Below are 17,142 nucleotides of genomic sequence, written 5' to 3'. Positions count from 1 at the left end.
CTTTGCGACATTTACATTTCCTGATTATGCCAAACACAATCAATTAGCTATACTGTTCACGAATGATTTTTATTATGCCCCCGAAGGTGGGCATATTAAAATCGCACCGTCCGTCCGTCCGGCTCTGTAACTTTCCCTTGTATGGACAGATTTTAAAATAACTTGCCACATATGTTCCACATACCAAAACAATGTGTGGCGTGCAAGACTCGTGTCCCTACCTCAAAGGTCAAGGTCCCACTTAGTGTTCACAATGGAGTGCTGCATATAAGGACATAGAGTATAGGTTGTCGTGTCCGGGCTGTAACTTTCTCTTATATGGACAGATTTTAAAATAACTTGCCACATGTGTTCCACATACCAAGACGACGTGTCGCCTGCAAAACCCGCGTCCCTACCTCAAAGGTCAAGGTCACACTTAGTGTTTATACACAATGGAGTGCTGCATATAAGGACATAGAGTATAGGTTGTCGTGTCAGGGCTGTAACTTTCCCTTGTATGGACAGATTTTAAAATAACTTGCCAAATGTGTTTCACATACCGAGACGACGTGTTGCGTGCAAAACCCGCGTCCCTACCTCAAAGGTCAAGGTCACACTTAGTGTTTATTCACAATGGAGTGCTGCATATAAGGACATAGAGTATAGGTTGTCGTGTCCGGGCTGTAACTTTCCCTTGTATGGACAGATTTTAAAATAACTTGCCACATGTGTTCCACATACCAAGACGACTTGTCGCCTGCAAGACCCGTGTCCCTACATCAAAGGTCAAGGTCACACACAGTGTTTTATTCACAATGGAGTACTGCATATAAAGACATAGAGTATAGGTTGTCGTGTCAGGGCTGTAACTTTCCCTTGTATGGACAGATTTTAAAATAACTTGCCAAATGTGTTTCACATACCGAGACGACGTGTTGCGTGCAAAACCCGCGTCCCTACCTCAAAGGTCAAGGTCACACTTAGTGTTTATACACAATGGAGTGCTGCATATAAGGACATAGAGTATAGGTTGTCGTGTCAGGGCTGTAACTTTCCCTTGTATGGACAGATTTTAAAATAACTTGCCAAATGTGTTTCACATACCGAGACGACGTGTTGCGTGCAAAACCCGCGTCCCTACCTCAAAGGTCAAGGTCACACTTAGTGTTTATTCACAATTGAGTGCTGCATTTAAGGACATAGAGTATAGGTTGTCGTGTCCGGGCTGTAACTTTCCCTTGTATGGACAGATTTTAAAATAACTTGCCACATGTGTTCCACATACCAAGACGACGTGTCGCCTGCAAGACTCGTGTCCCTACCTCAAAGGTCAAGGTCCCACTTAGTGTTTATTTACAATGGAGTGCTGCATAAAAGGACATAGAGTATAGGTTGTCGTGTCCGGGCTGTAACTTTCCCTTGTATGGACAGATTTTAAAATAACTTGCCACATGTGTTCCACATACCAAGACGACTTGTCGCCTGCAAGACCCGTGTCCCTACCTCAAAGGTCAAGGTCACACTTAGTGTTTTATTCACAATGGAGTGCTGCATAAAAGGACATAGAGTATAGGTTGTCGTGTCCGGGCTGTTACTTTCCCTTGTATGAACAGGTTTTAAAATCACTTGCTACATGTGTTCCACATACGAAGACGACGTGTCGTGTGCAAGACCCATGTCCCTACCTCTAAGGTAAAAGATACACTAAGTGTTTATTCACAAGGGAATTCTGAATATAAGGACATAACAGTGTAGGTTGTCAAGTATGGGTGGTATTTTTTTATGTTCAGAGGCAATTTAAAATAACTTGACATATGTATTTGACACATAAAGGCAAGATCAACTTTTCATGTACTGACCTTGTTCGTAGGTCAATGTCACATTCGGGGGCATTCGTCACATACTGTGACAGCTCTTGTTCTCTTTACATTACAGTCAATCTGGACACAGTCACCGAAGAATCAGTCACCGAGGACGAGACACTGTCAGACCGTAACCAGTTTACATTTACACCCAATTTCCGTAACCAGGGTGTATCAATTGCACATATGGCATCTACCATCAATAAAAACCTTCTTGAAATCAAACCGTATGTTATACTGTTTACATTATTAAATAGTACTTTAAAGTGGCACTGGCACTTGAACTGAATAATGCATGATAATTTCTTCTTTTCAATAATCGGTGAGATGCCTGATTAATAACTCAGGGTATCATTGAATAATGACCCCACCTATGCAGCGCCTAAGCCGATAGTATCCTATATAGTTTGAAAGTTGGCAAATAAATGTAATAAGCTACCCAAATTACTTGAAACTGGTCCATAACCTGAAAGGCCATGGCTCTCGAGTCCCCAGGCGTCTGGGCTTAGTTACATTTTTAAACATTGGCGCAGTTGTAATTCAGGTTTGTTCAAACATGAACGGTGATAATCTAAAGCCCAGATTAATATTCTTTTATGTTCTTTTTTATTCAGAGACCAGAAGAATGTACGCCGGATGCACACGGCGGTTCGTCTCAATGAAGTGATCATCCAGAAATCCCATGAGGCCAAACTTGTCATTCTCAATCTGCCTGCTCCACCAAAACACGAGGCCGGAGAACTAAACTGTATCCTTGAAATAATCTTGCGAAGAGTTGTAGGCTGAATAAAGGATGAGATGGTTAAGTGGTATAGGTGTCTGGATTCATATCTGATTCATTTGCTCATTGCCTGTTATGACAGGCTGGCATACATAAAACATCTTAAGTCATTGTTTTCCTAATTTAAGTATTTCACTGGTCATATAATATAATTACTTTATAGTTTCTGGATTACTTGGCTGGATGCAAATTTCAGAAAATTGACTAAAGTTAGTAAGATGTTTTATAAATACTGGTTCGGAACTGAACTGGGTTTTTACCCAGGAAACTGGCTGTAAGGTTACTCAATACTCTATCCGCTTTTGTAACAATAAGGCTGAAGTAAATTTTCATAGCTTAATTAACTGTTATGGAAACAGTCAGGGGCTGAGGAAGGGTTTTTAACAGTGCTGAACTTCAGTAGAATGCTTGGGTTAAGTGCATAGTTTCTTAGTGTTTAGTCAGCCTTCTATAAAACAATGGGCTCTGAATGTAAAATTAACAGATGCTTATGTTCCATTCAAGTGATGTACAAGCTTTCTTTTTTTAAGTCTGAAAAATAAAATGTTCATCTGTGGTAAAAAAGTCAGGAATCACTAACATTTACTTCATTTTGATAGGGAAATAAAGTTACAAAGCATATCATTTATATGTATATACAAGTAATTGTTTTCCTTGACCCTGCTATAGATATGGAGTTTCTTGAAGTACTCACTGAAGGTCTGGACAATGTTCTCATGGTGCGCGGGAGTGGAAGTGAGGTCATCACTATATATTCATAATGATGATGTCATCAGTTTGTGTGTACTCTCTGATGTCAACACTTCATGTGTACAATGTTTATTGATATCATCTTGAGTGCTGTAAAGCTTATTGTGAGTGACTTAAGATGAACGAAATACCCTTATATTTTATATAGCTAGACCTGACAATCGTGGAAGTAAATATTTTAGTGATGACACCATTTTTATTATTGATACTGCATTGAAACCATGAGTTTATGTGTTCATTACTGTAAGATTGGTTTTTCCCGTAAAATTTATAACTAGTTGCTAAACTTAACATTGTGTTCATGCTAGATGATTTTGTCTTTATTGAAATACAGTGAATCAAAATATTTTCTCTAAAATGAGAACAGAATTTTGAGGCAAAATGTCATCATGATTTGCTCATGAATGATGATGTCATCATTTTATGGGTACACATTTGCAGATATGAGCAGTAATTCCATAGAACTTGGTAATAATAAAGGATTGATTCTTTTTTGTTATGAAACTTTACTTTTAGGCAGGAACCTTAGTGTTTATGTATGTTGATTTGTTTAGAAATTATTTTGAACTGATGATTAGATTTAAAATGTACACGGTAGTGCTTCTTGATGTAGGCCGAAAAGAAAACATATTTGTTGCATGATTTTTATGTTGTGATTTTTTTTTCTGTATTTATTTTTTATTTTTTTTAATTTACATTGATTGTCAATGAAATGCCAGGAACTACTCATTTTTATTGCAAAATTAATACGAGATTCACATTATATGCTCCAGCATTTGAGATAAAATGACTTTTATGACAAATGTGCGTTCTAAATTTGTTAACAGAAATAAAAAATTACAATCAGTGGTTAAAATAAAGACTTTGTCAGGCACCCAGTAATATCAATATCTTTTAAGATTTTAGTTTATCTTTTACATTTTATTTCCATGTCATATTATATTGAGCCGAATTTCGGCAATAAAATGAAATTTTGTTACATGACCGAATGAACTTATTGTTTGTACATAAAGATAAGATATTTTCATGAATGTTGTGTATAGTTTTGCTAAGTCATTTCCAGGGGTGTTGAGGCTTACATGGTAGTTATTTTGACCTCCATTTTATTGTGATAGTTACTAGCTTATAAAGCTATTTATGGTCGCTTTGACCATAAATTTGTTGTGTAGAAATACGTGTATGAATTTGTTGTAGTGCTTTTGCATGGAGTTTTATATTAAAGTTGCAGTAAGGCAATTATATATTTAGTTATTACTATATATTATATTTCATTTGCATATGAATTATTCACATGAAACAAAAACCCATTTACGCATACATGACATTTTCTTAAATTAATCATTGTAGTTTTTTTTTTCTTTAATCCCTAACTGTGAACAATCTGAAGTATTAATACAAATTAATCAAAATTTTATTCAGTAGAGAAAAAATGATACAAAAAGCACAGAAGTTTGACATAAAAAAAACATCTGAGGATGAGCTTCTTTTATGTAAAACTTTTGTCCTTTCTGTATATTTTTTTTAAATAGTTATATGAATTTTTTTTTTATTTAAATGTACCACAATCTTTTATCTGGTCTGTTATTTCGAAGAATAAAACACAGGGTATTGTGATAGTCTTAAGGTTTTGTCAATGTTATGGTTTTGCCAAACCGTTAACTTTGGCCACAGCTCAAGAACTGTTCAACATATTCAACTCAAACTTGGTACACATGTTGCCAGAGAAAATATACACACAATTGTACAGCAAGGTCCTATAACTCTGGCTTTGTAAACTTAAACTGTTGAATAATTCCCCTTTTTCAAAGGATTAAAAACAAACAAGCGGGCACTATTCTTTTAAATCAAAATAAAAGAAATAAAAAATTGACCCCCTGTACCATATATTTATAAAATTTGGATTAGAGCATTATTTTTAATAGGTATATTTCTTTTAGTTTTTCATTTGTAATATAGGTTGGCCTAAATGTTGTTGTTTTTGCTAAAATACCTAAAAAAATAAAGACACTCAAATATATGTTTTCAATCATCAATTTATTTTTCATTCAACAATTTATTTCTTTACTTTTACATGCATTATTTGTTCTATAAAATGCATTTCACTCTAAATTCATGAGCAAGCGATAAAATGAATTTAATTGAGCTTAAATAAAGGTATTTTAAAGAGGTACTTAGTTGAAAGATTCCAACTGAGGTAATCAAACATAGTTTTGATGTTAAATAAATGGGCTTTAGGCTTTAATGGAAGCATAATATTAAAGGCGTGTTAAGAGAAAAACTAGTATATTTTCATTGGCTTAGTAGTCAACCAGTATATCTGGACGCATCCTTAAACTTGCTCTAAACCTCGTTACATGTGTTCCACTGAGTGCAGGACTTTGTTTCTCTCCCATACCATGGCAAAGTCCCATGGTCTAATGTTCATAGAGCACAGTTGTATATGAAAAAATCATGTGTGTTTAATATCAGTAACTTTAATATGTGTAGTTGTTTAACAAAAAGAATTTCTGCTTTACATTTTGACATGTGGATTTTCTTACTCTTTTGAAAGAAATTTATTGTTTGTTGGATTTTTTTATCAATGGGAATTTTATGTAGGGTAATATACTTCCAAGTGCTTCTAAACTAAAGAGTTGCATTGTATTCTAGTTGGATTTTCACCTTTTATGGTAAAACAATGTTCGCAAAGGACACTACAAGTTGTTTTTAGAAATTGTATCTGGAATGAAATGTGTTTAAGTATTTGATGTATAAATAAGAAATGTGTTTTATCGTTTCATTTGCGGTGATGTTAAATCTTGTTGCTTGGTAACCAAATGTAATTTTGTGCTATCATATGAAAGGGTATTACTTGTTGACTACTTATATGTAAAATAAACTACCTAACTTACATAACAGAAAAAGACATAGCAGTTTGTAATAACTCTTGTTCTCAATTTCATCTAAAATCAGGATTGAAATGTCCTTTTCATCCATCTTTCAAGAACAAAAATACTTGTTTGTAATATTACTTTCGGTTTCAACTTTTCTTTTGATTTTTTTTCTCTGTACACAAAACCCTTTCAAACGATACCAAAATGATATAGGGAGACCAGGCATCCAAGTTTTTCATAAGATAGGCACATAAAGCCTTTAATAAATGTTCAAAACTGGTCATATCACATCAAAGCTATAATACACTTTTTGCTTGGTAGATTTTAATTTTTTTATATATATATGGTGCTTCAAGTTTTGTTTATGTTGCATTTGTTTTGTATTTCTCCTGATAGCTTGTGTTATATGAATAATTTTGTAATTTGGTTTTTACTAAAGGTTTCCTAAATATACAAAATAGGTTGTTTTGTTACTTACAGGTGATTTATTGTACATCCAAGTGTTGTAAATTTTTTTATTAAATTTAAGTTTCATGGTTGTAACAAATTGAAATACATGTAGCATCCACTAATGCCATTGGTTTTATGAAGTGTGAGCAACATTTATATATTTAGGGGTTTGTTATTGGGAACTTTGTAACATGTTAGTTATTGGGAACTTTGTAACATTCTCATCATCGGAATGCGTCTAGCAGTTTAAAACATAAAAAATGAAATGAAAATATTTTGCCTACCTTATTTTTACTTTTAAATGTATTTCTTGTGGTCTGTGATAGATTCACTTCTAACCTGTGCAATTGTTCATATCTGTGTGTTCTGTAAATTAATACTGTTTTTTTTACAAAGTAATTAGAGACATATATTTTATTAGACTTCTTAAAGTCTTAAATCAAGAGAGACAGTAAGCAGATATTTATATACATACTACTGTAGGTTGAACTAACTGTGATGAATGGATTTGTGTCTTTACGGAAATTTGAAATTGTCAGTTTGCAGTTATATTCTCACATTTCATGTTTAACTTGTGAGGATTTTTCAGTAATGCTTAGCATAGCTTTCCTGTAGTCCTTTTCACAGATACCACCCGAGCTACATTTTACCCCTCATAGATTATGCTTGGATACTTCAGCTATTAAATTGCTATTGAAGCAATCTGAGAATGGCTATTCTTTGTATCAACTTGGTGCAAATTTTGGTTTAATTGTTAATCTGGGAAAAGGTCTGTAGAATAATGTTCTAATAGTCCCTAATTTTAATGCAATCAATTTTGTCTCTAAAATTGAGAAATATCCAGTTGGCCATTCTCTTTCACAGTATATAGTTTTGTAACATACATGTTCTACAGAAATGGTCATTAGAACACGATTTAACTTTTGTGATATTTGTCTACTTGATAATGTGTGAATTTATATCGCATTGAGTGTTTAATTTATAAATTTAAAAAAAAAGGAAGAGATAAAACTCATTATTCACATTTTTCATCGATAATTTCATCAGGGTTATAGATTAGTGAATACCAGGAAGGCGGGCTTGTCCTTGACAGGTGTTCCGATATCACTCACAGTTTTGGATCTTCATGAGACTTGGACAGAATATTTGTCATGATGTAATAACTCAAGTTTGAATATTGGTCATCTCTGGTAAAACTAGGTCAAATATCAAGACAAAATGTTTATGTTAAAGCTTCTGATTCCTTTCACAAATTCATCTAGTGGTCATCTGGTCTTCAAGAAACTCAGTCTGAATATTTCTTAGCATGATATTTACAAACAATCTGAATAAAAGTCTGCTAACGTCAAAAACCAGGTCAGACCAATGTGAAACTAGGTCAGACCAGTGTGAAACTAGAACAGACCAATACGAAACTAGGTCAAATGAGTGTGAATATAGGTTATCTCTTACTTTTCCTTTTGTCAAAAAAAATGCTGCTGCGAAATTGCATTTTTCAAAATTAAAATCTGGCTTTAATGTGGTTTCCGTTTTAACCGCTTATTTACATGTTCAAGATCTGAAATGTTCAGGTAAATTCAATATTTTTTTTAGATCCAATCAGTTATCTAATAATTTTCGCTTAAAATGTGATAATAATGAGCATATATTTCACCAAAATGGATGTTATAAAATATAATTCATTTTTTGTGGGTTCCTAATTGTACAATTTTATGACATGAAAAATGAAATTGAAATTTTAGTAAGTGTTTTAACTGCCTTGAAAGGCTTTTAGGCATAATGTATAATAACCAAAAAAATTGTATTTTCTAGTCATGCTGAAATGAATTAATTATTACTTAATATTATTATTATGTTATAATAAAACATGTCGAATAATGTCAAATCGGGTTGTAGCCTTGGTTTTATTCAAAAATCCATGCACAGTTATATGACAACTGCCATTGTTTTGATATGGGGAGGTTTATCAGTTTAATATGCATGCTTTTAGTAGCTTCTCATATTTTGTTTAGGTATTGTGATAGCCGAAAAACAAAACAAAGGTTAGATATATTGATAGCCTTGGTGTTTTCAATATCGTTGTCGTTGTTGTTAAAAAACTGAAATGTTTGCCATAACTCAAAAAATGTTAAAAATATTCAAATAAAGCATGTAACATATGTTGCTAAGGGCAATAAACACATGTAAAGGAAGGCCAATAACTCTTGCTTCAAGAATAGTTCAGAATTACCCCTTGTGCAACTGAAAAAAACAGAACAGCATTGACGTCCACTCCACAGCACTGTTGTTTATTTATGTACATTAATTTTCGGTTTGTTATTGTAGTGATAAAATCTCATATGTAACAAACCAGTTTTCATATTTCATTTATATGTTACCATGTCAGTTTTGCTTGATATAAGTGTTCATTTATTTTATCTATCTATTAGCTTTTTTTCTTGAATGCTTGTCATTCAAGGTGAAGAGTTTTCACAATCATTGAATTACATTGTATTATATAATTGTAAGGTTGTATCACAGAAAAAAGAACTTGTGGCTAATTTGGGGTAATTTTTACAGCTGATGAAATACCTCCCATAATGCATTGTTAAATTTTAGATTTTTCTATAAATATATTATAAGGTTTTGTTGTTTTGTTTTTCGAAGAAAAACTTGAGTTAAGTTATTGTGGCCTTGGTATCAACTACGTCATTGTTGTGCAAATACTCTGACTTTAAGCCTTAACTCAAAGAAAACAAAATATTCTGGAGCATCACATGACACTTTGTATAAACGTAACCAGTGCAGAGGTCAAATTGTTGGATTATGCCCAAGGTTGACTGAGAAAAGCAGACAAGGGTTAGCCTCCGCTAACAGTGCTCTTGTTTTGATACTGACGCAAAAGACAATGGATTAAATTGATGTACTCTTATGAACAGAAACCGGTTAAATATGTTGCTAAGTTTATGCTGAACAATTCAAGTGCTTTGTGTTGTCAAACCTTGCCAATTAGATCAGTTAAATTCATGCTGTATACATCTTTGTGCAATGGTCATGAAACTTATAACAATTTTGAACGTTCAACATGAAGAAAGGCAGTGTAATAGTTATCAATGTAAATATCTTTTGAAAGCTTCCAGTTGCTTGTATTTATTATCCGTAGCTTCCATTGTAAAATGTGTAAAGAAAATACTTGAAAGCCATAGTTACATATTTTGAAATGATTATGAAATGTTATGTTTGATTGTACAGCCACATGACCTATCATGACAACCATTTATGTACCATGTTTTGTAGACGTTTTGTAATTAAATTGTCGTAGCAACCTTGCCTTGTTGTTTAAAACCAAGCCAAATAAATAATGGGGGTACCAAAGTCATCTTAAAAAAAGGTTCCAGTTTTCGTACGAGCTGAGTCAGATTTAAAAGCAAGCTTTGGTTTCAAAGTCCTATGGTTAAATATTTGTCTTTGTAAAATGTATATTTATTTTGATTATGGGAATTATCAGGTAAAAACCATGTCAATAATATTTTGGACACATTAACGACCCTATACCTGAAACATAATAGAATGCTTGGCATCATGAACCTTAAGTCTACATGATGTGACTAGAATTACATTTGTATGTCGCCTGCTTGAAGGGTAAACTTTTCAAAATGGAAAAAAAGAAAAGTATGACCAAAACTACCATAGCAAAATGATTAAATATTAAAAATGATGTTACATTTAATATTATATTTGTAGAGAGTAAAAAATTAAAATTACAATCTTGCAGGCAATCACTGCATACAAATTAATTGAGTTAGGGAAACTACAAGGTTAATTTTGTCCAATGTTCACAATAAAAGTGCAGTAACAGCTTGGTAAAGTTTGATGATGTTGTTCATTGGAATCAGTTGTGTAACTATGCCTGTAAGCATTTGATAAATGCCCCAGGAAGAGAGAGGACAAAGTGATTTGGGCCATGTTTGGACAATCTGATGGCCAAATTGCCTACATGTAACCTAAAAGTGACATTGCTGTAGATTAACTTGTATAAGTTAATATACTTTTAAATACTGTAACCCAGTGTAGTCAAATTTCTATAAGAAATGCTTAAATTAGAGAACGGTGTAAATTTGTCCAAATTTTACTGATCAAGGACCATAACTCCCAAGTTTTAATGCAATATGGCTTTTGATTGAACTTCTACAAGATATTGTAGCCATAAATATTGTAAAGAAGTTAGATAGTGAACAAAGTTAATTTGGTCAATCAAGTTCGGAAATTTCAAGGGAGATAATAATGCAATATGGAGATGGAATAAACTAGGTCGCGATATTATGCATATGCACATTGTTTCCAAGTTTGATAAAAAATTGGATAAAAAAATGCAAGCTGTAGAGGATTAACAAAGTAAAATTGGTCAATTTTGACGTAAAATATAACTAATATGATCAAAGGACAGAGGTTTATTCTTGAAAATGTAGAAACCACCAATTCCTTGGACATACTTTCACCAGTCATGGTAGGTATTATATATATTTTTTCTCATAAATATTCCAACCCAATTGTTGTCAGGACAGTAAACATTTTTCTAACATTGGCTGAGAAAATATTGCAATTTGCTATGTATTTTGAACAAAAACAGTACACCAAAGTACCAAATCATTGCTTGCACATTTGTTAACACTTAGTTATAAACTTATATCTACTAAGAAATACAAACCTTGCTTTAATCTAGTAAATCTATTAATAGTGAAAAGTTAATTTCATGCAAACCGATATTGGCTAGGGACGTTTTGACCATTTGTAGTTGAAAAAGAAGGCGGGGACTTGTAGCCAACTCATTTCCATTTTGTGCGTAATTATCAATAATTTTAATTGCCTTTTAGTTCCTCACCAAGACTAATTTAAGGCTCTTCGATTTGCTTTCAAATTTACATTAACGCTGCAATCTTATGAACGTACACAGTGGTATTTTAATTCGCACTGTTTTAAACCGCATAACACCATACATTCCATTCTGTAACCCCGGCGCCATTCGGAACTCCTCGGCCATTTTTTCAAAAACAACCTCGGATGTATGCAGGTACATCAGTTGAAGTAGTTCGTAAAATTCTGAATTATATCATTAATTAAATGTAGTGTTTTAGAGTTGTATTTATTGATCTAAGTTTAAGTTGATTGCCATTGAATTGTTTTATTGCAAACATATTTAAGAATCCCAAGAGTAATGTCACAAAGTTTAACTGCTAAATAAAATAACTACGCGATCTACTTGCAGCGGACTTAAACGTACCTCTTTTTGAGTATGTACACCGTCCAAATACATCCGAGGTTGTTTTCGATAAAATGGCCGAGGAGCTCCGAATGCCCCGGCGCATTAAAGGGGCTGTACTCCGTATGATGAAATTGCGGAAAAAAGAGAAAATTGTCGAAAACTGATATAAACTTGGTATCGATGTGTACAATGCATTAAAACTTACTTACTGAAAGACCACATAGTTTTCAATTAATTTATTTTTTTGTAGTTTTCCATTAAAAAAGATTACTAGTTACACAGTGGATACAACACTGGACTGCAATTTTGGCGACAACGGATCGAACTTGGTCTCCGACTCGATTTTTATTTTACATTTTGGCATTTTTTTACAATTATGTTATCAAAGAGTAAAACATTTTATTAAATAATTGTCCTGAGATTCGTTACAAAAAGACTTTTTATTGGTGCCAATCTGGTGTACAGTCCCTTTAATTCTGTTAGCATGTCCCGTCAAAAATTAGTTTTGACGATACCTGCGGCCTACGCCTACAAAAAGTAGAGAACAATGGACAGGGTCATTTAGGGGAAATATAATATCAATACAACTTACCAGGTGAAATTATGGCCCAAAAGGGGCGATTTCTACATTTTCGCCGCAAACGAAATTAGACTAAAAAATACTTTAACCACCATAGACTCCATTTACGTTTTGTACACCCCCTGTTAATGCAAAGCAAATGTTCTGTGTGTGGCAGGCCCATCGTATAAATAAACACACGAACCGTGGTTGACTCCCACACCTGTCCACCATTCTGGATGATACGACTTGGATGACAGGGGATGTGTATTGCTGGTCAGCTTAGCAGGTGCAAGTTAGGAAAATGATTTATATGGCGTATGGTTGTCAAAGATATAATTAATATTACATAAAACAGTGTGTATGGGCAACAACACACGTAAACAGTGTGTATGGGCAACAACACACGTTTTCAATCCGCTGGCGCATGCACGCTGCAAAGAGGCACGGGGCTCCCTTGGATGAATACATACAACTGTATCTTGTATGCGGTTGTTGGAGCATTGACTAAGCTCTAAAGATGGGAGCCTTCCCTAATAGACAAAATTTCGGCGCAATAGGACAATCCAGATTTCAATTAAAATGCGGTTTTCACATCATTTCGGATTTTTCTTATACCACACCATATCCCACCAACCGGTGGGATAAACTTTCCTCTTTGGCATCAAAAAATTATTTACTGTCACCATAATGCAGTCATTTAGGCGCGGGCAGACCATCATAAACTCCGATAAAACAAGTGTTGTGGCAACATAGTTTATTAAAAAAACATAACTCTTTTGATGCAACCGTGATTGAAGTAATTCCATCGAGTTTATATTGAATATAATATAAATTACTGGACGTACATGTATGCACAGGTCGTTAAACTTTATCTGCTTCATTCTTAACATTTCAGTTTTGCTAAAGGTTGCAAACTCATCGTTAACTTCATTCTTAACGGAGGGGGGCGGTGTAGGTTGGGACATTTACATATGACATATGATACAAAGAATCCACATATAGGTTAGAACTCACTTATAAGATTTCAGAAAAAAATCTGATAAAAGTGCTATGTGAGTTCTAATCTGTTTAGATGTGAGAATGGCCAGTGATACAGATGGCCGCCTCTCAATTAAGAGGTTGTGGGTTCGATCACCTACTCATGGCCTCTCAAAATGAGCAGTACTTTCTAGAATGATATCTATATATATATTGTATGTTAGGGGAAGCAGCATAAATAAATAGCAATGATAGATACACTGACGAAACGAAATGCAAGACATTTAAGATGCTATTTGGCTCAGAAGGAAATTACAATTACATATAAATATGCGGCCATTTAAAAAAAATATACAAGCTACTTGTGTATAATAAATATAACAGTATTAATAGACATCACCATACTTAAATGTTTTTATCCAACTGCGTAAACAACATATTCCAGATGCGCATTCGAGCTTTGTTTAAAGCTGCTTTTCACACAGATAACAGCGACTATTAGTGTATTAAAATGAAACCGATATCAAACTAGAAAGGTTTTACACAAGGGAGTTAATTGTGATCTTCGCCTGACATTCGACTATTTGGTTGCCGCATTAGTCTCCCTTACACGGTTGCTGTCATTCCAATCACAAAGTTTATGTAATAGTTCAGATTTTGATAAGCGAATGACATACACGTTAAGAATTTTTTTCAACATTGGTTGTGGTGGAAACAAACCAGTCCGTTGAAAAAAAATCAATTTCACTTAGTGTGATACTTTGCAACTTATCTGTGAATTTCTTATGTCAGTATATAAACAATCTAATTTGTTCAGAAAAGAACAGAATATTTATTTTGACTTCAGCATTATAAGCTCATTGTGGAGATTAATATTATTGAATTGACATAGACAGAAAAAACGGGATTTTTGATTTGACAGTGCAAATGAAATAGACACTCATAAATAGGAATTCTTCCTACCTGCATGGATATCTATCTGAGCCAAAAAATAAATGCCACTTTTTAATAGAGTTCATGTAGACGTTCAGCAGAAAAAGAATTTGACTTTGACTCTAATCTTGGACAATATAGGTAAGAAATGTTCTACCTCAGTGGCTACCCGATTGGACAATGATTGGACAATTTATCTGAAAAATCTTATATGATTTTTTTTTTCAAATATGCAAGGCAGCAATTGAATCTTTTAATACATCATTCGGCATTTGTACTGTAATCGAGAATCGTCTTCGGTAATCAATGGATTTAAGCAGCATTTTACGTCTATATCGAAAGGTATCCGCAAGACTGTAATAACAACAGTCAATACTCGCTATCCCAAACCCTTTTATCTAGGTGTATTGGTTATGTCGACATTTTTTTGAATGTGTTAGGTGGGTAAAGTTATTCATGTTTTGAATTTCTTTTATATCGAATGCTCGTTATCTTGAAGTATTTCCAGAGGTCCCATAGGCTTCGACATTGTCCATTCTTTACACTATCTTTCCGCTCAATAACTATAGAATGCTTGGGCCCTGCAACTTCATACTTGGTATGCATGTTTGTCCTGACCAGTAAATGACCCCTATAGATTCTGAAAGTTGTAGGCCAAAGGTCAAGGTCGCAGTGACCTTAAGGCGAAAAAATCTTTCTGCTCAATAACTGAACTTGAGATGCTTTGGGTCCATGAGTTATATACTTGGTTTGCTAGTTTGGCATGACTAGTAAATGACCTTTATTGATTTTGAGATGTCAAAGGTCAAGGTCAAGGTGACGTTCAGTTGAAACATGATTCGTTGGCGGTGACCTTACAGTGAAAATGGGTTCCGCTCAATAACTAAAGAACGCTTTCACCACGAATCCCTAGTTGTTTATGACTAATATATGGCCCCTATTATTTTCAGATTAGTAAACAAATGGTTCTTCTTACATTCATCTTCCTGTATCACATTAACTCGTAATATTCATAGATCACTGATCTTATGCCGTATATGTACTGTTGAATACGGGTGAATAGGCTAAACTTCACGGTCACTGTTGGCTCGTCTCTAGACCAGAATTAACCGCTTCGGAGCGGTCAGCTTTAGTATATTTCTAGGGCTTGCAATGATAAAAAAGAGAACGAATACTCATTGAACTTCGTGGTCACAATGCGGTGACCAATTTCTGGCCACATAAAAGTCTGAACGAACATTCATGAGGGGGATTGCAGATGTACTGGACAGTGATTGCACTTAACGTGTCAGTATATGGTCAAGAGTTGTCAAAGTGCACCTTTGGTCGTGTAAGACAAATACAGGCTTATGTCATAATTGCATTAATGAGATCGTGGGGACAAATCACTGCGGAGGGCATTTTAGTTGGGAATGCCCGCATACTTTTCTTCAATATACGTATAATGATTTCATACAATGTACGACGCATCTTAACGTTCACACGCCCGCACCCAATAAAGGCAATATAAAACACCAACGTTTTATTCTTGATCGATCTTGTGTTTGTTAAATGCAGCCCCATGTTGCTATAGTTTGCATGCAATTGGCGCATTTGTGCTATGAACACGAGTTTACTATTGTTTCTTTCTAAACAAATAAAGCGAAAGGCCAGGTGCAGTTCGATGCCAACTTAATTGTTAGGGAGACCAAAACAATTGCTTATTTTTAAAGTGTTCTGCGCGAAATGTCCTATGAGAACCATTATATTAGCCACGTGCGTGTGCTTGAGCTAATATAACTCACTTTATTAAACCTTGTTAATGTTTAAATTGTTTCCCTTACTGAATGGTAATTTAGCGGTTGTAATCGGTCCAATGGATTTGTTTTTGTCAGAGCTCTTTTAAATGATAAAACGTGAAAATCTGCCCGGCGATCCCATTGGCGAAGCCTCAAAGGCACGATCATCAACACGAAATGTAAGAAGGAGAGACCCGCGATGGCCATACGAGTACACATCCAGAATTCCTCCTTTATAATACCACTAGTGTGTTGCTATGTTTCAACTCACGTAATTAACATATTAATCACATGGAGTGAAAACAAAAAGGATATCATTATTTATCATATCACTTTCATTTAGGCCAATTTTGATATAATAGAAACGTAATTGTGCACAATAAAAGCAAACATAGAATAATCATTTTTTCTTTGATTGAAATATTTTTTTAAATCACGGTCAACTAATTTTGAAATATATTTACATACAACATATATATATATATATATATATATATATATATATATATATATATATATATATATATATATATATATACATATATATATGTAGTTTAAAACCAAGCCTACAGATAACGCATAGGTGTTGTCTAATAGAAAGATTTGCTAGTTGTCGAATACACAAGTAAGCAATAAAGCAAAAAAATGAGCACATGCATGCAAGCATATTTTATTTTAAAAGACTCACAAAAACGTTTGTGAAAATCCTGTTCGAAAATATTAAACGTTTTTCCGGAAAACTACTTAAAGTCTATCTTGGAAGTTAGTTTTATACACTCAAGCAGTTCCTTAGGCTCACCGCGATAGTTCGAGGGCAGATATGCATACAATTGTTTCCTTTATGCGCAATATTAGTTAACTTATATGTCCGTGTACTAACAAGTATATTTCGGTCAGAGGTCTAGCGGTATAGGTGACCGCCACTATCCCAATAGGTAATGAAATCACGAT

At 34.0% G+C, this 17,142-nt stretch overlaps 1 protein-coding gene across 3 annotated transcripts in view; it reads left to right on the top strand.

Moving 5' to 3' along the window:
- The window catches only part of LOC128242843 (solute carrier family 12 member 6-like), a 95,796-nt gene extending 85,793 nt beyond the window's left edge, over nucleotides 1–10,003 (top strand). For all 3 annotated transcript variants that reach the window (XM_052960205.1, XM_052960204.1, XM_052960202.1), the window contains 3 exons: nucleotides 1,918–2,071; nucleotides 2,459–2,592; nucleotides 3,295–10,003. In XM_052960205.1, coding sequence (XP_052816165.1) covers nucleotides 1,918–2,071; nucleotides 2,459–2,592; nucleotides 3,295–3,386 — 380 coding nt within the window. In that variant the 3' untranslated portion in view covers nucleotides 3,387–10,003. The remainder of the gene's footprint in view (nucleotides 1–1,917; nucleotides 2,072–2,458; nucleotides 2,593–3,294) is intronic.
- The last annotated feature ends 7,139 nt before the right edge of the window (nucleotides 10,004–17,142 follow it).

This window comes from Mya arenaria, chromosome 8 (genome assembly GCF_026914265.1).
Source record: "Mya arenaria isolate MELC-2E11 chromosome 8, ASM2691426v1".
NCBI lineage: Eukaryota > Metazoa > Mollusca > Bivalvia > Myida > Myidae > Mya > Mya arenaria.
Note: the sequence above shows the minus strand (reverse complement) of the source record. Positions and strands in the feature narration are given on the sequence as shown.